We start from the raw sequence: 25,955 nt of genomic DNA, 5'->3' as shown, positions 1-25,955 counted from the left end.
ATATGATAGGCTGTTAATAATGATTATTTGGGGGCTTAGAAAACAGATTTATAGTGGACTTTTACTTTCGACTTCATATGTATTTCTGCATTATTTAAATTTTTACACAATTTTGTATTCCAGATTTACTGAAGATAAATATCAAAATTAAATTTTGCATCCTTGGATGCTTCTGTCACATAACTTTTCCCCAACTTTTCATCCCTGCTCATAAGATTTGCTTGTTCCCTATTATGTATTTTGTTCTGCCTCCTGTTAGCATTTTATGTAATTATGAAAGCCTTAGCTATCATAAATAGGACATTACAATTAAGAGTTAGTATGAGGCGGCTCAGTCGGTTAGTGTCTGCCTTCAGCTCAGGTCATGGTCCCAGGGTCCTGGGATCGAGTCCTGCATCTGGCTCCCTGCTTCTCCCTCTTCTCACTCTGCCTGCTGCTCCCCCTGCCTGTTCTCTCTCTCTCTCTCTCCCCCTCTGTCAAACAAATAAATAAAATATTTTTTAAAGAAAGGTTTAATATGATGAATGCCTGTGTGGCTCAATCAGTTAAGTACCTGCCTTTGACTTGGGTCATGATCCTTGGGGCCTGGGATCAAATCCTGCATGGGAATCCTTGCTCAGTGGAGAGTCTGCTTCTCCCTCTGCCTGCTGCTTCCCCAGCTTGTCCTCTCTCTCTGACAAATAAATAAATACATAAAATATTTTTTAAAATTTAGGGGCACCTGAGTGGCTCAGTGGGTTAGAGCCTCTGCCTTCGGCTCAGGTCATGGTCCCAGAGTCCTGGGATCTAGCCCCGCATCGGGCTCTCTGCTCAGCAGGGAGCCTGCTTCCTGCAAACCCCCCCCCCCCCCCCCGCCAGCCCCGGCCTGCCTTCTGCCTGCTTCTCTGCCTACTTGTGATCTCTGTCTGTCAAATAAATAAATAAAATCATTAAAAAAAAATTTAATAAAAAAATTTTTTTTAATTTTAAAAAGGATTTAATATGAAACCAGTATGATACTGTTTAATACATTAGGAACATACAGGCAAAAATCTATTCTTAATACCGACAATAAATAATTTAAATACAGCTTATGCAAGTTAAAAAAATGTATAATGCAAACAAACTTTCAAAAGTAAGGACTGCCTCATAATTTTTAAAAATGCATAACCTTCAGAAATAGGACAAGAAGACTACTTTCCTTTACTTTAAAAATAATAATAGTATGTAGCAAAATAACAAAAAACATGAGCAATCATAACAGCTATGCTTAGTGAGAATTTATTACGCTGCACCATTTATATACATTATTTCCTTTTTATTTAACTTTTCTGTTTTAAAAGATTTTATTTTCAGGGTGCCTTGATGGCTCATCGTTGAGCATCTGCCTTTGGTTCAGGTCATGATCCCAGGATCCTGGCATTGAGCCTCATATTGGGCTCCCTTCTCAGTGGGGAGTCTGCTTATTCCTTTCCCACTCCCCCTGCTTGTGTTCTCTCTCTCGCTGTGTCTCTCTCTGTCAAATAAATAAATAAAATCTTTTTTTTTAAAGATTTTATTTTCAAGTACTTCTTTTTTTAAAAGATTTTATTTTCAAGTACTCTCTACACACAGTGTGGGGCTGACCTCATAACCATGAGATCAAGAGTTACCTGCTCCACTGACTGAGCCCCAGCTGGAAGCTTCCCCCATTTTTATTTAACTTCTACAATACCATTGTAGTAAATATCCCTGTTTTTCAGATTAGGAAATCCATAATTAGAGATGGTAAGTAATTTCATTCATTCAATGGATATTTATTGAGCACGTGATTTTTTTTTTTTTTTTTGAGAGAGAGAGAGATCACAAGTAGGCAGAGAGGCAGGCAGAGAGAGAGCGAGAGAGAGGAGGAAGCAGGCTCCCTGCTGAGCAGAGAGCCCGATGCGGGACTCGATCCCAGGACCCTGAGATCATGACCTGAGCCGAAGGCAGTGGCCTAACCCACTGAGCCACCCAGGCGCCCCGAGCACGTGATGTTTTAAGAACTAGGAATACAGCAGGGAACAAAACAATAAAACGTGGAGCTTACAACCTGCAAGTTGAGGGGTGTCATAAACAAACAAATATGTATACAACATAATGTCTGATGCATTCAAGTGTTAAGAAGAAAAGTAGGATAAAGGAAAGACAGTGGTGGGAATGCATTCTCAGCTGCAGAAGCAGGAAATACAAAGGAGGAAAAGCAAAGTAAGGAGGCTAGTGTAGTTGGAGCAAAAGAGCAAAGGAAAACTCTGGGCTCTGTTCCTCCCTTCTTTCTTTTTTAAAGATTTATTTATTTTAGAGAGAGAGTGCAGGGGAGAGGGCCAAAGGAAGAGGAAGAGAGACAGTCTTAAGCAGACTCTGTGCGAAGTGCGAAGACTGATGCAGGGCTTGAGCTCACAATCTGGAGAGCAGAACCCTGAGCCTAAAAAACAAAAGTGGGAAGCTTAACCAGCTGCACCACCCAGGTGACCCTCTGGGCTCTTTTTCTAAGTGTAATGGGAAGCCATTGGAGGAATTGAACAGGGCAGTGACATGATCTGATTTAAAGTTTTAAAAGCCGACTTACTGTGTGGAAAATAGACTGTAGAGGAACAAGACTAGAAGTTGGGTGACATGTCAGGAGCCTATGGCCGGGGCCCCGAGAAGAGATGATGGTGGCTGGGCCTAGGCAGATAACAGTGGAGGTGGTGAGAAGAGTCAAATTCAGTTTGTATCTGGATGATTTCATGCATGTTCGTGGTGGTGCGGCCAGAGATGAGGTTATGTGTTGAAGGTGGAACAGCTGGTGAGTGAAAGACCCATTATTCCAATCTAAATTTGTCTGATTCCACAGCCATGCTTCTAGCAACAATTCTATGCACCACAGTGCCAAATGACAAAAGCATAAAGGCAGAATGGAAAGTACAGAGTCTTTTTACATATTTATTGAGCACCTATATGCTTGAAGTAAGGCTTAGTGGCACAACACAAGACAACTCTGGATGGGGAGGATGGGAGATCAAGGTTCAAACTCTGCTTTTGCCTTGGATTTTTCATCAGCTTGGGTCACATGTCTAATGTCCTTTCTAGCTTTAATGCTCTGTGTTTCCACTATTCAATACCTGGGAAGATACAGCCAATTGTGTGTGGTGCTGCCCACAGGTGTACCGGGTAAGATAACATGGATTAGCATATGATTAGCATACTGATGACTGGGAGAGCAGAGGAGAGGACATAGGACTAGAGACTGTCTTTTCTTCTCTTTCTTTCTTTCTTTTTTTTTTTTTTTTAAGAGACTGTATTTTCAGTTTCAACATTATTTGGCTTAGCACAAGTATTTGGTTTTAGGAGATTAATTTCAAAAAAAAAGAGAAAGCAGGTCTATACACTGTTGTCATTTTAATTTTCAGGATGTACTAGAATTTTGAGCCTCATTCATCCAAACAGTCAAGCCTTTATTTCCTTAACAAGCATTTAAAACCATTGAGTATTATGCATACTTGATAACATTTATTGAGCAAATTTAGACGGAGGGAGATCATGAGAAAAAGTTAAAAAATAAACAAGAGGACTTTTTTAGACTTTACATTTGGTCTTTTAAGACTTCACAGATATCTTTTTTTTTTTTTAAGATTTTATTTATTTATTTATTTATTTGAGAGAGAGGGGGAGAGAGAGAGTGAGCGTGCATGCACGCACAAGTGGGTTGAGGGACAGAGGGAGAGGCAGACTCACCACTGAGCCTGACGTGGTGCTTGATCCCCGGGGCTCTGGGATCATGACCTGAGCTGAAGGTAGAGGCTTAACTGACTGAGCCACCCAGGAACCCCAAGACTTCACAATAATTGTATCAGGTGCTGTTGCCCCCTTCTTTTTTGTATTATAAAATTCAAATCAGTGTGTGTGCTGTATTAACTGTAAGTGTCCAGCATGGGAGGTAGGGGGCCATCAGTGATTTAGAATAGAGGTCCCAAACTCTGTCTGTAAAGGGCCACACAGTGAGCAGATCCTTACACTGTTGTCAGCCCTACCTCTCATAGCAAAGAAGCTGGCACAGACGGCAAAACATAAATGAATGGGCATGACTGTATTCCAGTAAGACCCTACTTAATGGAAAATGAAATTTAAATTTCACACGATTTTCACTTGTCACTAAATACTTTTCTTCTTTTGATCCCCCCTACCCCCATAATCATTAGAAATGGAAAAATAATTCTCCTCTTGAGAGCTATACCAAAACAAGGGGCAGGCTGGATTTGGACCATGGGCTTGAGTTGGTGAATTTGGGCTGCTATGACAAATTCCACACCACAAATACCACAAATAGCCACCACTGGGTGGCTCAAATGACAAACGTCCCTTTCTCACAGTTCTAGAGGATGCGAAGTTGATCGATGTGGTGGTGTCTGGCGAGAGCCTTATTCCTGGTTTGCAGATAACCATTTTGTTGGCTGTATCCTCACATGCGAGTGAGAGAGAGCATCTCCCTCTCTTGTCTCCTCTTCTAGGGGCACAAATTCCATTTATGAAGGCTCTATCCTGATGACCTAATCACCTCCCTAATTTAGAGGAGGCTCTGAATACCATCACATTGGGGGATTAAGGCTTCAATATATGAAGTTTGGGGCAGGGGAGACACATTCACCCCATTGCAGTTTATGAGGGGAGCCCTGGCATCCTGAAGAGTTCTGTGATCACTCTTCTCTGCAGGCCAGACCTTACAGTGAGAAATGCAGCCACTGACTTGGGGAACTAAATACAACAGGAATAATTGGATCCTAAGTGGGCAGGGGCCAAGTGGCAGCACATAACTGCCAAAGGCTCAGCGGACATGGTCACCATGATGGAGAGCCTAATCAAAGCCGCAGTCAGAACAGTCTGACTTGCACAGACCTATGTCATTAGCTAGCTCATCATGGTATTCCTAGAAGGGAAATAGGAAACTTACCAAATTCTTACTTGAACTGGTTGAGTAGAGAAGTTCTTGGTTAAGGAAATAAAAAGTTTAACCTGTATCTTAAGAAAAGAGTCATAGTGCCTCAATCAGTTCTCAGACTCCAGCCAGTTCACAGATCCCAGAAACCCCTAAATGAAGGGGACTCTGGATACTACCAAAAATTTATAGTTCATTTCTCTAACCTTTCCCAAAGGGACCTACAGCCTTCTACTAGGGTAACTGTGCACTGGGGTAAAGGAAATAATCAGGCCTTTGGGGGACTGCAGGACAATGGCTCTGAACTAACATTGATTCCAGGAGACCCAAATGTCACTGTGGCCCATTAGCCAGAGGAGGGGCCTACAGAGATCAGGTTATTGGTGGAATTTGGTCTCAGGGCTATCTAACCATGGGCCCACTTGGTTTCCAACTCTATCCTGTGGTTCTTTCTTCAGTTCTGGAATACACTCTTGGAATAGATATACTTAGCAGTCTGCAGAATCCCCACATTGGTTCCCTGACCTGTGGAGTGAGGGCTATTATGGTGGAAAAGGGCAAGTGGGAGACCCTGAAACTGCTTCTACCAAGTAAAATAGTAAGCCAATAATCAATAGCCCTTTCCTGGAGGATAGCAGAGATGACTGCTACCACATACTTATTTGACTCCCTTAGTTGGCCTGTCCAGAAAACAGAAGGGTCCTGGAGAATGACAGTGAACTATGATGAGCTTAGCCACGTGGTGACACCAGTTGCAGCTGTTGTACCAGATGTGGTTTCCTTGCTTGAGCAAATTAACACATACCCTGCTGCATAGCTATCGATCTGGCAAATGCTTTCCTTTCTTGATCTCTATTAGTAAAGACCACCAAAAGCAGCTTGCTTTTGGCTGGCAAAGCCATCAGTACACCTTCACTCTCCTACCTTGAGCACTCTACAGCCCTACGTCATAATTTAGCTCCCAGAGACCTTGATCACTTTTCCTTTCCACAAAGTGTCACACTGGTTGGTACATGGATGACATTATGCTGATAGAATTTAGTAAGTAAGGAGTAGCAACTACTCTAGACTTGTTTGGAAGGCATTTCCATGTAACAAGGTGGGAAATAAATCCAAAAAGACTTTGTCACCTCAGTGACATTTCTAGGGGTCCACTGCTCTGGGGCATGTCAAGTTATCCCTTCTAAAGGGAAGAATGAATTGTTGCTTTTGGCCTCCAAACAAAAACAAGGCATGATGCCTAGTGGGCGTCTTGGCTTTTGGAGGCAACATATTCCTCATTTGGGTGTTTTACTCCATCCCATTTACTAAATGACCTAAAAAGCTGCTAGTTTTGTAGGGGGTCCAGAACAAAAGATGGCTCGTTGACAGGCCCAAGCTGCTGTGCAAGCTGCCTTGCCACTTGGGCGATATAAAGGTGCTTGAAGTGTATGTTGTAGTTGGGGATGCTGTTTGGAGCTTTTGATAGGCCCCTATAGGTAAATCATTGCGCAGGTCCTTAGAATTTGGGGGAAAAAAGCCCTTTCATCCTATTCATATAACTATTTTTCTTTTGAAAACCAGTTCTTGGCCTGCTACTGGGCCTTAGTAGGGACTCAATGGGTCACGCAGTTACCATGAGACCTAGCCACCTATCAGAAATTGAGTGTTACTTGAGTTACCAAGCCATAAAGTTGGGGGTGCATAGCAGTATTCCATCACCAAATGGAAAGGGCCCAGCAGGCTGTGAAGGCACAAGTGGGTTACATGAAGAAGTGGCCCAAATGTCTATAGTCCCCATGTCTGCTACCCTATAAGGATTGAGCAAGGAGGCAGCTGTCTGCAAAACTAAAAAGAGGGTTCTCACTAGATACTGAATCTGCTGGCACCTTGATCTTGGACTTCCCAGCCTCCAGAACTGTGAGAAATAACTGTTTTGTGTTTAAGCCACCAGTCGATGGTATTTGGTATAAGTGGCCCCAAAGATGAAGGCAGAAATAGTAATTTGCCAACTCCTGATCTAGAGTCTAAACTGGCTCTGTCCAATAGAGTTTTCTGTAATGATGGAAAAATGTTCCATATCTGCACAGCACAATATAGTTGCCACTAGCCACAAGTCACACTTGATGTGTGACTCCTGCAACTAAGGAACTAAAATTTTAATCTAGCCCTTTCTACCACTCCTTTAGCCCTTACCCTTTCTCTTAGGATTCATACAGTTTCTCAGTTAGTTGCCCTGTATCCGTTTTCCTTTTCTTCCAATCCATTCTTCACAAAGCTAGAGGGTTTTTTCTTTCTTTCTTTCTTTCTTTTTTCTTTTTTTTTTAGAGAGAGTTTTTTCTAAAATCAAAGAGAATCCTAGCACTTCTCCAAGGTAATGGTTCCTGGAAACTTTAGAAAGAAGTTCAACCTTCTAGAATGCCATATACATCCTTTCCTTAAGAAATCATAAAGAAGTAAAACACTGGGGGCCCCTGGGTGGCTCAGTCATTAAGTGTCTGCCTTCAGCTTAGTCATGATAACGGGGTCCTGGGATTGAACCCCACATCAGGCTCCCTGCTCATCGGGAAGCCTGCTTCTCCCTCTCCCACTCCCCGGCTTGTGTTCCTTCTCTCTCTATCAAATAAATAAATAACCCCCCCACCCCCAAAAAAGAAGTAAAGCACTGTCCTCTCTCTGGTCAGATAAGTGATGATAAATTTCTTTCTTTCTTTTTTTTTTTTTAAAGATTTTATTTACTTATTTGACAGACAGAGATTACAAGTAGGCAGAGAGGCAGACAGAGAGAGAGAGAAGGAAGCAGGCTCCCCATCGAGCAGAGAGCCCGATGTGGGGCTTGATCCCGGGACCCTGGAATCATGACCCCAGCTGAAGGCAGAGGCTTAACCCACTGAACCACCCAGGTGCCCCGTGAGTGATGATAAATTTCTTAAGAGTAGTCCCTTATCATACTTTTCTTGTTCTAACATATCCCATAGTGGCTTGCTGAATGCTGCTGTGAAGAAAACAACAACAACAACAGCAAAAACTTGGCTTTGGAGATGGAAAGCTTAAATTAGAATCCTGTGTCTAGGTTTAGACACCGTGGGTATCTAATCACCTCACTATACTTCTGTGCTAAATAGGCGTGATGGTAAAATACCACAGGGTTGTTGTGCAGAGTAAAAGAGTTTGTGAAAATCCTCTGCACTTAGTAAAAGGTTGTAGAAATGGTTGATGTTATAATAACTATCAAGTTTGGAAATGTTTCTAAAAAGCAATACTGATCTAAAATACATCTGGAATTTTTTTTTCCTTTTTTCTTTTTCTTTTCTTTTTTTTTTTTTTAAGATTTTTATTTATTATTTATTTGACAGAGAGAGATCACAAGTAGGCAGAGAGGCAGGTAGAGAGAGAGAGAGAGGAGGAAACAGGCTCCCTGCTGAGCAGAGAGCCCGATGCGGGACTCTATCCCAGGACCCTGAGATCACGACCCAAGCCGAAGGCAGCGGCTTAACCCACTGAGCCACCCAGGCGCCCCTACATCTGGAATTTTAAAGCCAATCTTCACCAGGTGACAATATAGACATGGGCCTTAGATGTTCAAGGAAAAGAGGAAAGAAAGGAACAATTTTGCCCCATTTATTCCAAACACTCCTTGGAATTATGCATTTTTGATCTTTAGGTATAAGACTTTGCTTTCTTTACTTTTGTTTCTCTAAAAGAAATTTCAGCAATACCAATGGACAGTTGATTCTTGAGAGTCAAACGACAATGACACCATATGAGCAGGTCAGAAAAGAAAGAAAAAGTGATGATATCTTATTTTTAAGTATCTACAGGGACTTTTCAAAGGGGACTTTCTCAGGGAGTTCTCGTAGGAGTAGTAGGAAAGGCACTGCTCTCAGAGAGGAAAGTAAGGTAAAGAAACCACATTTTCAGCGGTGCCCAGCTCGTTTAGCCGGTATAGTGTGCAACTCTCGCTCTACTGGTTATAAGTTTGAGTCTCACTTTAGGTGTGGAGATTACTTAAAAAATAAAGTCTTTTAACAAAAGAAAATTACCCCCCCCCATGTTCTCAGAGGTGGGATAGGGGGGCAGGGGTAAACTGACAATTTAGTTTACATTGGAAGTGTTCTTTTCCCTACCCTAGGGAGAGCCTGAAACACAAGATTTCCGAGATTAAGTATACTTTTCATTAGACCACATGACACTTCACCATAGATTTATATCAGTACTTCATTTATCAGCTCTTGAAATTAGTGCAGTTCTACCATCTTAAGAAATACCAAAAGAAGACATTGTTTGTGATCAGTACACTTTTTTTTTTTCTGTTAAGTATAGTAAAGATTGATTATTCTGTGAACTTAAGGTTTCCAAATCACTTAACGGATCTGTTTCAGAACACTTATATTGCAGGGATATTTCTACAAAACTCTCCCCAGTCTTCAAATTAGGATTTCCTGGAAGAAGGGACTTTTTAATACTCCTCTTTGTCTCATTCTGCCTTAGAGGACTTAGCATATATACTGAACAGTAAAACGTACTAGCAAACTTCTCTCTCGTATTCAAGTTTGCAATCCCTACCAAGTGCTCAGTAAATTCATGTCGTAGACATGAATGATACTCATAGGGTAATCGGGGTGATTCCTTAACCTCACCAGCGACTGGAAAACTATCTTTGAGCCTGAGAGAGGAACTGCTGGTTTGGACCTACAGTTCCACTGAGCCCCAGTTAGCAAGCCCTGCACCACCACAGTTTTTCCTTTCCCACTGAACTCCAAGCATCCAGTCTTCTTGTATTTTCTTTCATCTCACTCTCTGCAATTTACATAGGCTTTTGTATATTTGAGCTGTTCTTTAAGTATGTAATTTAACAGTCTAAACACAACTTTTCATATCTCGGTTACAGATCCCGTCTCGAGAGTGAGACCTTAGGCAATAGAAAGCGAGGGGTGGACGGGAGACAAGGAAACCTGGTTACTTCCCAGAGCCGGCAAGGCCTCAGGTGGGAGGGGGGATTGGAAGCCGAGGACGCCACGTGACCTTGGGAGGCCCCAGGGCTGAGTCGACCCCGCCCCTCCGCTGGCCGCCGGGGGGCGCATGCGCAGCCCGTGTTAGTGATGGAGGAGAGAAGATGGCGGAAGCGGAGTGAGTGACTTGCTGGTGACTGATGTCGTAACCGGGGGGCGAGTGGGGCAGCGACATGTCCCCTAAGGGGAAATCTCAAGGCTCTCTGGAGGGCAGTGCAGGGAATGGGAGACCCAAGAGCTTCCTTATCTTTGGGGATCCCGCTTGGCCCATATCGGGGGGCGGAGGCCAACTGTAAGGGTCTAGTTCCCTCCAGGCGGGAGCCCCCCTTCCGCGGTCTGATCCCAAATCGGCCGGGCCCTGCGCGCAGAGTCACCCCAGGGACCCCGATCGCTGGGGTCTTCCGGGAGCTGAGTCCCGGAGGGCTCCTCAGGCGCTGTCATCCCTGCAAGTGGGCCCCGAGGGCAGCCTTGTCACGGATGCCCGCGCCGGGGGCCCGCGGAGGCTGGGGAGGGTTGGGCGGGCACTGCCAGGCCTCCTTCGCGCTCCCCTCCTTCCCGCCCCGGCGTCAACCCACTGCTCCTCGGTAGGAGAACCTGAGACGAGGCTGCTCACCGCCCTCCCCTGGGAGGCGTGGAGATGTCCCAGCGCGGGCCTTGGAGCGGAGGGTGGTGGGGAAAAATGTTCCTGCGGGTCTGGCTAGGCAGAAAATACCCCAGAAGAAAGACCCTGTCTCCCCTGGGTCTTTGGCTGCAGTGTAGATGCCCCCTTAGAGGGCCATATTCTTGTGTGGCGGTGTGGTGTGATGGTATCCTTAGCTAGCTGCTCAAACTTAGTGTTTCCTGGGTAGGCCTCTTGGGCACCAGGACTGCCAGCTGTATTTTGCAGACAGTACTACGCACACTGTGGAGTTAGCAAAATTGTTCTTTTGTGCCAGGTCTCCAAATGCAGTACAGTGGTTTGACCAGTTCTACTCACTGATGTTTAGACTTGTGCCTAGAACTTGGAGTATCTGTGACCGTTTTTGGTTTGTTACAGAACATACCTACCATGGGGTCTGAGTTTGACCACATGATTGCATAGAATACCACTCTAAAAGGACCAGAATTTAAGTTGGCTTTTTGCATGTCACTGCTACATGTTTCATAAGTGTTACGAAGCCAGTAATTTGGTAAAAACTTTACCTTATCTACCACTAAATCTGAATGATGTTGAACAGTTGCCATATGATGCTGTGATTTGATGATTGGGAAGGCAGTTTGAAAAACTATAAAAAAAACACCAAAACCCCAGAGAAGCATAAAGATGTGTGAGTCATTTACTAATCAGAAAAGTGAAGTCAGCTGTTTTCCTTTCACTTTTTATTAAATTGAATTTTCTTTTTACTTTTAATTCCTTGAGGAGCATATAAATACTATTTATATAAATGATGTAAAGAACAAAGAATATTTGTACATAAAAGGACACCATATGGAAATAGCGTATGCATGCATAATTAGTACCAAATTCCTTTGTCTTTTCATGAAGTAGAAAGTGTTCTTGTTACATTCTTGTCAATGATGCTGATGTGATGTGTGTCAAATTTTGTTTCTCAGAAGAAAAGAGGGGTTAAGAAAGGCAGATAAGACTGTTGTATTCACAGGTGTGCTTTTCACCATTCGGGTGCATTTCTCACTCTACAAAACTATTGCAGTTCTACTCTCTAACAATTCAAGGGCTTCAGAATTGACTTAAAATACAATGTTGTTTGATTGAATTAAAATATAGATTCAAGGTGAAGTGGAAGTTTATATCACAATAGTGAAGTGAGTTTGCAGTATTGGAGGGGAAGAAATCAGAAAGTTTGGTACAAAAATGTACTTTATGAACTTTATTGTTCATATGTGGGGAAAGTGACATAATTGTGCTGTTTTCAGAATTTGGAGCAATTCTTTGTGAAAAGACACTTTTGTGGGGAAGTGGGAAAATTGTTGTCAGGTGCTTCTCTGATTTCCCAGAGTAATCTGCTAATAAGTATAATCAGAGTTATTAGATGTAGTAAGGACAATGTTATAGACTAATAAGGGAAAAGCCAGTGTGAGTTAATAAAAAATTACTATTTTTACCTTTTTTTTTTTTTAAGATTTTATTTATTTATTTGACAGAGATCACAAGTAGGCAGAGAGAGAGAGGGTGGGGAAGCAGCCTCCCCACTGAGCAGAGAGCCCCAGGCATAGCTTGATCCCAGAACCCTGGGATCATGACCCTAGCGGAAGGCAGAGGCTTAACCCACTGAGTTACCCAGGCACCCCAATTTGCCTTTTTTTTTTTTTTAATGTAAGTTTTATGCTAGTGTTGGGCTTAAACTCAAGAGGTCCTTGAGGTCAAGAGTCACATGCCCTACCCACTAAGCCACCCAGGTGTCCCTTAGAGCCCCGTGTTAGATATGGAGATTACTTAAAAAATAAAATCTTAAAAAAACAATTTTTTAAATTATTTAATAAGAGAACATGTTTTTAAAGCAGAGTGGATATGGTAACCAGAAATAACCTAATTAACACAAGTCCTTAGGCATCCTGTTTTAATATATAGATAAGAATTACTTTAATTTGTGATTAGTATGGACAAAAGAACGTAAAAAAATACTTTAAAGTACTCTGATGCTGCTTAAGCATTTGTTTTTTTTAGGTAGTTTAGTGGTCTCTTATAAACCTGTTCTGGTTTCACTTATCTTTCAGTAATGGAAAGATAAAGTTTAGGCCAGGATTTATTTAAGTTGCGTATTCTGAATCATTTGAATGCAAAGTTAGTAGGTATTAACTATCAAATATGCTACGTATTTGCGAAGTACTTTTCCTTTCTAAGTGGTTATGGTGACTGTGTGCGATGTATGCCATTTTGGGAGGGTCTTAAAAATTTAGATTGTTGCTGATTATTTCTTTGAAATAATTAAATAGTCTTTAAAGCCCATGAAATAATGCTTTTGCCAATGCAAATCCTTTGTGTAACCTAACAGATTCAAGGACCACAGTACAGCTATGGATAGTGAACCAAACCCTGGCACATCTTCTGTGTCGACAACAACCAGCAGCACGACCACCACCACTATCACCACTTCCTCCTCTCGAATGCAGCAACCTCAGATCTCTGTCTACAGTGGCTCAGACCGACATGCCGTACAGGTATTTCAGTTAGAATGCGTGGTAGACTGAGACTTAGGATGTCATTACTTTTCTCTTAAGCCAGATGAAGCTATTGTTTCATGTCCTCAGATGAGTCACATGATATTCTCTAAATGAGTACAGTTAGGATTGTTAATGTTTGAAACAATAAAAAAGTTATTTAATAATCCTATTGATAGGGCTTATATTTATCAGCAGGTGGCATATAAAACCATATGTCAGGTTTTATAGCTGAAAGGACTCTAGGTGCTGCTGCAATGTGGAGAAACTCAACCTACAGCCTTGATATGTAGAATGGCTCTAGGTTTTTCTGGGTTCTTTGTATTTGAACCCAAAATATAGACTTAGGAAGATCTATTCAGGTCTGTAGATGTGTTAAGAGGTTCATTTAAAACTCAAGTGGTCTAAGAACCTAAGTAGGAGGATCCATTTTAAGCTTCTGGGGGCCGAGGGGGAAGGGAATATTTAACTAGGAAAAGTTTTAGGTCTTCACTTGGTTGAGAAAATTAATCTTTATAATAACGGATGTTGAGACAATATGGTATTGCATAAAAAGGGCATGGGCATTACAGTCTGATACGCTCTTTGAATTCCATCTTCTTAATCATTAATACCTATGTAGTGTTGGATGAGGGGCGTGATCTCTTTGCACATCAGGAAACTGAAATGAGGATAAGACCACCTAGTTCCTTAGTTATGATGAGGATTTAAAAAAAAAAAAAAAGATTTTGAGAGAGAGATTTTAAGAGACAGAGCGCTGGAGAGTGTGAGTGCATGAGCTCAAGCAAGGGGAGGAGCTAAGGGGGAGTGAAGGAGAGAGACTCCTAAGCAGACTCCCAGCTGCTTATTGAGTTGGTTGTGGAGGCTCAGTCTTACAACCCTGAAATCATGATCTGAGCTGAAACCAAGAATCAGAGCCTTAATTGACTGAGCCACCCAGGCACCCCAGTTATGAGGATTAAAGGAAGCATTAGAACTGTGTGGGGCACAATATATATACCCAGTCAATAATAATATTTAGTATTTATTGAACAGTTGCTATGTACCAAGCATTTGATGAACGCTTTACGTGGGTTATCTCTTTTGATCCTCAGCACACCTCTGTGAAATAGATATTATCTCCATTTTATAGGTGGGAAGACTGATGTTTTAAATGGGCTAAATAACTTTTCCTAAATTCACATAGCTAGTAGATTGTCTGGTTTTAGAGTTGTGCCTTTAACCACTCTGAGTTTTTATTTTTTTGTTGTTGTACCTGCTTACTCTTTCTACAATCTCCATAATTTCATTCTACTCTGAAATAACTTAGTTGTTTGCAAGATATTCCTCTCTCCACTCCATTGCTATTTGTTGTTTAGGATTCTGAAGTTACCATGGGGTGGAATCAAAATTGTTGGGAGGCTGAGTGAGTTCAGCAAAAGTTCAGACAGGAATGAGGAATGTGTTATTAATGTTTTTCACCTTTCTTTGAGGCAAGGGACACAGGAATGTGGTATTTTACTGTGCCGTTTTGATCTCTAGTTTCTACCTAAGCTGGATGTGTTAATAAAAAATAAAGTGTTGGGGGCACCTGGGTGGCTCAGTGGGTTAAGCTCCTGCCTTCGGCTCAGGTCATGATCTCAGGGTCCTGGGATCGAGTCCCGCATCGGGCTCTCTGCTCAGCAGGGAGCCTGCTTCCTCCTCTCTCTCTCTCTCTGCCTGCCTCTCTGCCTACTTGTGATCTCTCTCTGTCAAATAAATAAATAAAATCTTTAAAAAAAAAAAAAAAAAAAAATAAAGTGTTGGGCGCCTGGGTGGCTCAGTGGGTTAAGCTGCTGCCTTTGGCTCAGGTCATGATCTCAGGGTCCCGCATCGGGCTCTCTGCTCAGCGGAGAGCCTGCTTCCCTTCCTCTCTCTCTCTGCCTGCCTCTCTGCCTACTTGTGATCTCTCTCTGTCAAATAAATAAATAAAATCTTAAAAAAAAAAAAATAAAGTGTTAACTGGAAATGTGTAGATATACATGTATCTCACAAATAGTATTAACACTAGTTCTTATGAAGTCATATCATTGTTACCCCCAAAATTTAATCAAATCAATATTTATTGAATTACCTAAGGAATTCTTTAATACCTTCCGGCATTTGTTTTCATTCCTGTGAATACTCTTTGCCCTTTTCATTTCTTTAGAGAAACAATATAAGAACAGTGCAGTTTACCTTTAATTTGTATTTAATGAGTCTCTCTTCCATGAGTCTGTGGTTGAATGACAATGAAAGACTATGTTGATGATAAGAAATGACTATACTCTGACAAAAATGTGTCAAATAGTTTACTCATTTCTTATTTCAATTTGATTTTAGTTTTGTTACGTAATTTAAAGAACATATATAGATTTACGTGACCAAAAAGGCATACTATTATAATTCTCTTTCACTTAATGTTGGTCTATAGTCTTCTGCAACTAAGGTTCAAACTCCTACATTGATTTTGTCATAAGAATCTGTAGCAGGTTTAGCAGTCTATAGTTGGAGAGATGAGCTATGTATACATGAAAGTAAACACAAGGAAATATGTTTTCTTGGAATTTGAATAAAGAGATTCATTGCTTTATGGCTCATGGTATCCTGACTCAGACCTCAAGCTGTAGGGTTATGGCTCTGTTATTCCTTAGCTCTGAAAACTCTGGTTGATGCTGAGGTTAGGGTTCTGTGCTGTTTAAGAGTCGCTGTGGGCATGATGTGACTTTGGGACATGGTTGCAGAGGACTGGTGTAGTCTGACTTACGGGTTTGGACAGATAAAGGATAAAGGATTTTTCTGTTTTTAGAATATTTATTTGACTTTCCTACATTTATCTATTTATGAAGTCTCAGGCTCAGATTTTATATTTCATTAACAAATACAGTAATTGACACTTTTTCAGGAATTTTTTTTAGTTAAAATAGTTTTATTCTATGTTGAAAGGAATCTGGCATTTAAAAAACATGTAAAAAATTAATTTAAAACATGAAACATCCTTATAATTTTATGTGATTATTAATATAATACTACTCAGATTTTTTTCCAGACATTTAAAGAAAAATACACATGAGAAGGTAAAAATCACCTTAAATCTAGTTGCCTCTCAGGAGTCTTTTAATGTTTTTCTGAATATTCCTTTAAATATTTTAATATAAAAATGGTATCTTACTCTATATACCATTTAGTAATCTGCTCTTTTCACCTAATAATATATTGGGAATTCTTGTGTTGTCGGTAAATGTAGATATGTCTATATTCAATACACAGTAACTCCGAAGTACATGTGGCTGTTTATATTAAAATTTAGTAAAATCAAAAACTAATTTTCTTAGTTGCATTAGCTACATTGGTTAGTACTCAGGAGGCACATGTGGCTAGTGGCTGCTATACTGGGCAGAATGGATCTACAGGGCTATTTTTATTTTATTTTATTTTTTTTGAGAGAGAGAGAGTTGGGAGAGGGAGAGAATCTTAAGCAGGCTCAATTCCCAGTGCAGAGTCCGACACGGCACTCAGTCTCTAGACCCTGAGATGATGTATGACCTGCCAAAATCAAGAGTTAGACCCTCAACCAACTGAGCCACCCAGGCACCTCTGTGTTACTATTTGTAACTACCGTAGGGTTCTGCATATTCCCTCTACACCCAGGCCCAGAATTCTACTAAGTTTTATCCAAAATAGTTATACCAGTTTCCATACTTACTAACACTATGAGAATATCTTTTTTCCCATTTAGTGGTAGTATTCTTTTAAATCTTTATTCATCTGAAAGTTGGAGAATAGTATCTTGGTTCTGTTTTGTTTTTGTTTTTTAAAGATTTTCTTTATTTATTTGACAGAGATCACAAGTAGAGCAGCTGGCGGGGGGGTGTGGGTAGGGTGGGTGCTGGGAAGCAGGCTCTCCACTGAGCAGAGAGCCCGATGTGGGACTTGATCCCAGAACCCTGATCATGACCCGAGCCGAAGGCAGACGCTTAACCCACTGAGCCACCCAGGTCCCCTGAATAGTATCTTGTTTTAATTTATAAATTTTGACTACTAATGAGATTGAAGATCTTTTCAAGTGCTCATTTGGCTCTTCTGTTCTTTGGTGAATTGTCTCTTCTGGATAATTGTAATTTGTATAGATTAGTGCATCTCAGCGATGTGTAACTAGGAGAGAACTGTGTTAATAAACTTGACGTTGAATATTAAAGCAGTGAAATTTTCAACTGCCTGTTCTTTCATACTTTATTTTATGGTTCAGATGAACGTTAAGATCCAGGTTTGACCTTGGTTCAATTGGCTGCCCACAGGTGATTCAACAGGCCTTGCACCGGCCGCCCAGCTCTGCTGCGCAGTACCTGCAGCAGATGTACGCCGCTCAGCAGCAGCACTTGATGCTGCACACAGCCGCGCTGCAGCAGCAGCACTTGAGCAGCTCCCAGCTGCAGAGCCTTGCTGCTGTTCAGGTAAGACTTTCATAATTGGAGAGTTTATGAGGCCAACATCAATGAAAAGTTGACATTCTTAGCAGATAATCACTGAAAACAAATACGTTGGGAGTTATTTCAGAATCCTTAAATGTCCTATGATTATGTTTTCTTTTTTTTGAAAAAATTTTTTTTTAGATAGTTTTTTTTTTCAAGATTTTATTTATTTATTTGACAGAGAGAGATCACAAGTAGGCAGAGAGGCAGGCAGAAAGAGAGAGAGGAGGAAGCAGGCTCCCTGCTGAGCAGAGAGCCTAATGCGGGGCTCCATCCCAGGACCCTGAGATCATGCATGACCTGAGCCGAAGGCAGCGGCTTAACCCACTGAGCCACCCAGGCGCCCCTGATTATTTTTTCTTAAAGAAATTAATAGGTGGTCAAATAGAAGTTAATGAAACAAATATGGCTGTGTCTTATATGGTGCTCTGTCGCTAGGTTTTGTCCCACTGCTTTTTATTTGCACTGCAGAAATTCAGTGCAAGTGTTAGGAATATGTGTATAAAATTCTAGGTACAACAGTGAATACTTCAGGTTACATGAACTGTATTTACATTTCAGTGAAAAATGTTTTTTTTTTAATATAAGTAATTTACATTCATTAAAAAAAATTGAACTGCATGAAATTATAAGAGGTAAAGTAGAGGTGTTCCTTTTCTAGACTCACTGCTGTTTTTCATTATTAAGAGGTGTTTAATATGTTTAATCTTAATACTGTATCACTCCAGAAACTTTCTATCTAAAATAGTATCCATGAAGCTTTCTAATATCCACGCGTACTTTTCCTACGCGTACTTTTCCTACTGATAACAGGATAATTTTATGATTAAATACTTGTTTTAAAAAAGATTTTTGTTATTCTGTTTATTTAAGTAAAACTACATGTGAGATTTTTTTTTTTTTAAATACTTTATTTATTTGACAGAGAGAGGTCACAAGTAGGCAGAGAGGCAGGCAGAGAGAGGAAGGGAAGCAGGCTCCCCGCTGAGCAGAGAGCCCGATGCGGGGCTCGATCCCAGGGTCCTGGGATCATGACCTGAGCCGAAAGCAGAGGTTTAGCCCACTGAGCCACCCAGGTTCCCCTATATGTGAGATTTAATCTTACATCTTCTTACTAAAGGAGGATCTCAGTTGACTAAACCTGAAAAAGAGTTATTTCTATTAGAAACACACACCCAGCTGTTGTTTCTTCTTCCTAATGTACTTCTAAATAACCTCGTGTTCATGATACAAGTTAGGAAACTGAAACCCACTGGTACTTCATGTAGCTACAATTTCTTTTTCATAATGTTCTTATGGGTGGTTTCACTTCAAAGAAGAGAGCTGTTGAGTAAGACTGACAATGGGTGCAGCTATTAAAATAAGATTAGCCTTTGGGTCCTCAGTTTTCATCGTTCAGCTTTTTCTTTTCCTCTTAATCTGTTTGGCCAAAGCTTAATCTATGTTGGCTGTGAAATGGATTGGTTTATAAGAGATGTTTTGACTTTTATCATGGTTTTGTGGTATCCTGGTACCAAAAACTTTTAACTTTAGATTCTTATAGATCTGTTATAAAGATCTTATTATTTTAGGCAAGTTTGTCCAGTGGAAGACCATCTACATCCCCAACAGGAAGTGTCACACAACAGTCAAGTATGTCCCAGACATCTGTAAGTGCCCTAATTTTTTTCCTGGATTTAAAAATTTTAATTACTGTTTTCCAAAAGTGACTGTTACTGTTTACAAAGTTGCTATTGCGTTTTGTTGATTGCTTCTTAAGTAATAAGTGCCTAGAAATAGAAGTGGTAAGTTTCAAGAATCCAGAACTAATATTAAGCTTCTGAAAATTTGAGTCTTAAAAAAAATGTTTTTGTATTATTTCTTATACATATTTTCCCATTGATTTCGTTCAGATCTTACGTGATTCAAAATGTTTGCAGTTTTCAGTGTGTGTTGAAAGCCTGAAATACACAGTGCAAGGGGTATTAGGCCATGCATTTACTGTGATATAGTATAATATACTAAAGAATGTTAACCCTTGACACATAAATGTTTCTAGGTTTTTCTGGGCACTTCACATTTTAGAAATTAATACTTTTCAGCTTATGCTTCCTTATCTTGACCAAATTTACAAGTATCTATTCAAGATAATGTAATTTATTTTGAGAAAGGAGTAAATCTGCTTGGCTTTATTACACATATATACTGGAAAATTGTATAAAGTTTTTCAGTTGAAAGAAATTTTCAGGCATAATAATACTTAACTTTTTATTTTGATATAATTTTAAGTTAGAAAAATAATAAACATTTCTGTATATTCTTTACTCAGATTCACCAGTTGTTAGCATTTGGCTCATTGCTTTACCATTCATTCTTTCTCTCTACATATATACATATAGACATATCTTTTTCTGAACCATTTGCAGGTAAGTTGAGACATGTTCCTTTATTTCTGAATACTTTGATATGTATTTCCCAGAAAGAAAGTTGTTCTCTTACAGAGCGACATGAAAATAATCAGATTCAGGAAATTTAGCATTGATACAGTGTAGTCCATATTCACATTTCATCACCTATTCCAGATTTCTCTGCATCATCACTGTAGCTGTTATAGAGCACATAATTCTTGTGGGGGGACTGTGCCGTGTGTTATAGGATGCTTAGCGGCATGCCTAGCTTCTAGGTTACTAGTAGGCTATGGCCTTCTTCCTTGCCTCAGTGTGACAACCAAAAATATCTCTAGACCCTGCCAGATGTTTCCTGGAGGGCAAAACTGCCTCTGGTTGAGGTCCATTAAGTTAACCTAATCATATCCTTATGATTTTTTTTCCTGATCCAGGAGGATAATATTTTGATAATTTATAAAGTTGACTCTAATAGAGTTTAGTTTGTAGATTGCTAAGAAATTGAAGATGAACTTGTGCTGTATTTCTTTGTCTAAGGGTTTGGGCTTTCCTGACTTGATACCTATAGCTATATGTTATATATATGTATGTGTATGTGTGTGTATATATATATATACACACACATACACATATATATGCATATGGTTATTTTTCTGGATATTGATCTGACTTTGTTTTTTGGGGGGGGGGCAGAGAAAGGCAGGGCAGGGGAGAGGGAGAGAGAGAGACTCTTAGGCAGGTTCTATGCCCAGTGCCAAGCCTGTTGTGGGGCTCAATCTCACTACCCTGAGATCATGACCTGAGCCAAAATCAAGAGTTGGATGCTTAACCAACTAGGCCATGACATTTTTAATTAAAAAATTCTATTCTTTTTTAGCATGGAAGTATCCTGGAATATGTAAAATTAGGTAATAAATTATGACTTGAAAATGTTAGGCTGAAGAAAATAAAAAATTTCAGTAGTATAATCTAGCCCTAAGCATTAAAAACTGTAATATGATTATTGATGCCATGTCTTTCTTTAATACATTCATTGGTAGTTAAGGCAAGCATTCATAAACATTTGTGGTCTGGTTAAAAAAATTATAGACAGTTTTTTTTATTCTAGGAAATACTGGAATAACATTAGGGTATATATGGATAAAGAGGTGTTTTTTTAATTTTTCAGATTATTAAAAGGTATCCTTTTAAACTGTTTTTCTCTCATTATGATTTTATGTATGTGACTTTCACAGAAATTATAATTCCAGTGATTGTGTTTATTTTTTATGATGTTGTTAGTGCTGCTTGTCATAAACCAGGCAGCCTCATATGATAAAGTGTGCCAGAACCTGTGACTGGTTGGTGGAGGAAAAGAAGTAAGCAGGGAGAACAGATGTCCAGGAAAAAAAAGGAGTAATGCATTATATTTGCTTTGTTTTCGATCCCAGCTCAATAATAGCTCAAGGGAGTTGACTAGCTGTCCAAATTATGATACCAGGGTAGCTTAGTGAATATGGGTCAGTCTCCAAAAGCGGGGTAGAACCTAGTAGCAGAAATCTCTAGGTAATGATACTAATGACCCATGTTAGGGGGCAGTCTAGTAATTTTCAGTTTTGGTTATTTCAAGGTAGGGTTCCAGATTAATAGTGAAAGCCTGTGGGGAAGGGTCCAGCCTTTAGTATAATAAAGGACCAGATGGTAGGTTGTCAAGTTTTTAGCCAGATTAACGCGGGTTTAAAGTAGAAGTGGGATCCCAGTAGGGAAATGGAATATTATTAAAGAGTGGATTACGACCTCGGGAAACTGGAGAAGTCTGTTGTTAATTGAATATATAGGTACATAGTGGATGCAAGCATTCTCTTCTTCCGTCATTAAAACAGAAAGACTAATTCTAGACACCGACCAGTAGTGAGAGTGGTGGTTTTATGATTGTTTGGCTATAAAACTAGTTGGGACTGAGGGTTTAGTTTGTTGTCTCTGTACTATAAGGGAACAGGACTTAGATTTGGTTAAATTTGATTTGTCAAAATGAACCCTAAACTAGTTAAAGCATCAACAAACTTAAAAAACACAAAATGGTTCAAAATATATTTGTACCTTGTAGGTCGACCAGCTTATATTTGTGAAATAACAAGGGCTCTTTTATAGTGGTGAGATAAACAGTGAGAATTCACAAAAGACCTGCACAGGTAATTTTCAAAAGAAAGACTATTTCTGGCTTCTAAACATGTGAAAACGTATTTATCATATTAGTAATAAAGAAATGTATATAAAAATGTATATAAAAATAACAAATTAGAAAACAAGGAAAAACATTGAGCCAGTACCCATTGTTGGCAAAGATGTGAGAAAGTAGATATACTCACTTACTATCAGTGGGAATGTATTTGGTACAGCTTTTCTGGAGGATTATTTGACATTGTATATGAAATTTTAAATTGTGCATTCCCTTTCACTTATCACTGTTATTTTTAATGATGTCATTTACTAAAAATGATAGATAATTATGACAGATAATCATGTAAAAATGACATAATTATGCAAATATGCATGACTTATAATGATGAATTATAAACAATATAAGTAAGTGCCCATTAATCAAAGATTAATGTATAGTTAATTCATACATTAATACTACAGCTAACAAAAAATGCTGTATGTATGTATACAGAGAGACTTAGATTTTCATTAGATATTAAGTGAAAAAAGCAAAAATGTGTAGTATGATCTCATTAAATTATTTCTTTAGATTATTCTGTTTTTCAGTTCTAAAATTTCCATTTGGTTCTTACTTATATCTTCTGTTTGCTGAGAGATTTTGCTTTTTCATTCAAGTGTGCTTATGTTGCTTATTTACAGCATTTTTATAATGACTGCTTTAAAATCTGTCCGAATTCTCGTATCTCTTTCTTCTTGGTGTTGGCATCCACTCGTCTTTTTTATTCAGCTTTGGTCTTTCTGGTTCTTGGTATGAGTGATTTTTGATTGAAACCTCAACATTTTGAGTATTATGAGACTATGGATCATTTTAAACTTTGCATTTTGGCTCCTGGCTTCTGAAAGGGAATGTGTGCCAACTTCTTAATACCGTCTGAGGGTAGACTGACACCTGAGAGGGTGCTTCTCAAAATTCCTGAGCGGGGGTAGAGTTCTGGCTCCTCACTAGACCTCCATGGATGTGTCCCTGCATGGAGGGGCTCGGGGGAGGGAATAAGAATGCCATGTTACGGCTCCCCGCTTGGTCTCCACTGATACCTTAGGGATGGGGTGGGTTGGTGGAGGTAGTCTATTCCTGCATGGCTGGGATAAAAGTCCTGGCTCTCTACCTCTATGTACTTCTCTGATGCTTATCCATTGGAGGGATTATGGCAATTGAGGTGCCTTGTTACAACCTGGTGTAGGTGGAAGTCTTTGCTGTTGTGGGTAGGGCCACAGTGTTTTCTGTGGTGTTTGGCTGAAGTAGAGCAACTATCTAAAAGTTTTCTATGTTGCTAGGGAGTTTCTTTCTTGTTCATTTGGCTTGAAAGAGCAGACTTCTTTTGGGGTGTTTTTTTTGTTTGCACCAATTTGTGTTTCTGGGTTACACACTGTTTCAGCTCTAAGTTTGGCTTAGATAAAAGGAAAACCAAGGAGCCCACAACCACGTGGTCCTGTGTGTTCTGAGGTCCCTAGCCAGTCTGCTTTTCTCCACCTTTCAGGATCTTCTTTTGCTTGTTATATATGTTACATCCAGGGTTTTTAGTTACATTTAGGGGCAGGAATAGGGAAAAGTATATCTGTTCCACAGGGGCAGGAATAGGGAAAAGTATGTCTGTTCCATCTTTCTGGAAACAATTCCTGTCATTTAAATTACTTTTTAAAAAATTATATATCTGCTTGATGATTCAAGAAGAATATCTGTAATACATAACAAATTGTTAATCAGTAGTTTTCTCTGAGGAAGTGGATTGAAGAGCTTCATTTTGTTAATTTTTAAAAAAGATTTTTTTTTATTTGAGAGAGAGAGAGAGTGTACACGCTATAGAGAGCACGAGTGGGGGAGAGGAAGAAGCAGGCTCCCTGCTCAGCCGGAAGCTCAACGCAAGGCTCCATCCCAGGGTTCTGGAATCATGACCTGAGCCTAAGGCAGATGCTCAACTGCCTGAGCCACGCAGGTGCCCCTATTTTGTTAATTGTTATATTGCCTAAATAAAACACAAATATGCTCTTATTGTCTAAGGTACAGACACTACAAATGTGTAGAGTAAAAGGGACGTCCCTTCTCAGTAGTCCCTTTTGCTGTGAAAAAGTTATGTGTAAAGCTTTCTTGTTTATTACTGTGTGTTTCTATACATAAATGTAAATAGGCCTGAGGTTAATTTTATTTGTTTTAATGTAAGTGAGGTGCTATCATTCTCTATATACTTTTATACTATCATTCTCTATATACTTCTGCTTCATTGAGCATTTTCAGCTGGAAAGGATTATGTAGCTGAAAAATTGCAATCATGAGTCTCTAAGTGACTCAAGGGCTATTTGTATCTCATTCCCTTTATCTTTTCTTTGTTGTTTTTTGGTCTTATAATCTACATTAATCCCAGATGTTTTGACTTAAATTCACTGTACTATTTTAGTGAAAAAGGAAAAAACCTTGTTTGTAATAGCTTTCTAGTTATGGGGCCAGACAAGATGAACATTTGAAGCCCGGTTAGTTTTATGATTTTTTTTCATTCATATATTCACTCATTCATACAACAAATATTTATTGAGCATTTAATATGTGTCAAAACCCTTTAGGTACGGGAACACAGCAACACAATAAACTCTGTTCTTATGGAGCTAGGGATAGACAGATGGTAAACTGCTGGTATATAATATGTCAGATGGTAAGTGCTATAAAGAAGAATAAAGCAAGAAGGGGGAATAGGATAAGGGAATTTGCTATTTTAACTAGGGTGGTCAGGGAAGGCACTGCTAATAAAGATGGTATTTGAAGGAGGGTTAGGGAGGCAAACATGCCCAAGGAACAGAAAGGAGTATTGTGGCTGGAGTAGAATGAGAGAGTGGTAGTGTGGTTAGAGACGACATTAGAGACTTAATTGTAGTCCAGTCATAAGGAGATTATAAAACTCTTACTCAAGGGGCACCTGGGTGGCTCAGTGAATTAAGCCGCTGCCTTTCGCTCAGGTCATGATCTCTCTCTGCTGCCTCTCTACTTGTGATCTCTTTGTCAAATAAATAAAATCTTAAAAAAAAAAAAAAAAAACTCTTACTCAAATTGGAAAGCTATTGGAAAGCTTTCAGTAGGGAAGCCCCATGATCTCAGGGTTTTTTTGTTGTTGTTGTTCGGTTTTTTCATTTATTTTTATTTTTATTTTTTTTTAAGATTTTATTTATTTATCAGAGAGAGAGAGAGGGGGAGAGAGTGAGCACAGGCAGACAGAATGGCAGGCAGAGGCAGAGGGAGAAGCAGGCTCCCCGCCGAGCAAGGAGCCCGATGTGGGACTCGATCCCGGGACGCCGGGATCATGACCTGAGCCGAAGGCAGCCGCTTAACCAACTGAGCCACCCAGGCGTCCCTTGTTTGGTTTTTTAATTCTAAATTTTTTTTTAAAGATTTTATTTATTTATTTGACAAACAGAGATCACAAGTAGGCAGAGAGGCAGGCAGAGAGAGAGAGGGGGAAGCAGGCTCCCTGTTGAGCAGAGAGCCCGATGCGGGGTTCGATTCCTGGACCCTGAGACCATGACCTGAGCCAAAAGCAGAGGCTTTAACCCACTGAGCCACCCAGGCATCCCGATCTCAGGTTTTAACTTAGTGACAATGTTAGGTTGTGGGGGGTGAAGATAGAAGCAGGGAGACGAGTTAAATGATTCTTGTAGTAATCCAAGAAAGATTGGGGGCTTGCACCATGATGGTGACAGTAGATACGATGAGAAGTAGTTGGCCAGATTCTAGATAATTTTTTTTCACCAGTATTTTTTTATTGAAATTTGTATATTTTTTAAAATTAGAGCTAATAGGGTATGCTGATGGATTGAATCAAAGATGTGAGGAAAGGTGAAGAGTCAAGGATAA

The 25,955-nt window shown here is 39.9% G+C and overlaps 1 protein-coding gene across 22 annotated transcripts in view; it reads left to right on the top strand.

Moving 5' to 3' along the window:
- The first annotated feature begins 9,819 nt into the window (after positions 1-9,819).
- Positions 9,820-25,955, top strand: part of PHC3 (polyhomeotic homolog 3) — a 79,072-nt gene continuing 62,936 nt past the window's right edge. For 20 of the 22 annotated variants that reach the window (XR_014314406.1, XR_014314407.1, XR_014314408.1 and 17 more), the window contains exons 1-4: positions 9,972-10,021; positions 12,897-13,062; positions 17,358-17,513; positions 19,103-19,180. Coding sequence is in view for 8 of the 22 variants with exons in the window: in XM_082741947.1 (XP_082598073.1) it covers positions 10,008-10,021; positions 12,897-13,062; positions 17,358-17,513; positions 19,103-19,180 (414 nt within the window). In the remaining 14 variants the exon portion in view is untranslated. Of the gene's footprint in view, positions 10,022-12,896; positions 13,063-17,357; positions 17,514-19,102; positions 19,181-25,955 lie in introns of all 22 variants that reach the window. The other 2 variants (XM_082741949.1, XM_082741948.1) reach the window with 2 other exon arrangements.

This window comes from Mustela nivalis (assembly GCF_964662115.1).
Source record: "Mustela nivalis genome assembly, chromosome: 1".
NCBI classification, from domain to species: domain Eukaryota; kingdom Metazoa; phylum Chordata; class Mammalia; order Carnivora; family Mustelidae; genus Mustela; species Mustela nivalis.
Note: the sequence above shows the minus strand (reverse complement) of the source record. Positions and strands in the feature narration are given on the sequence as shown.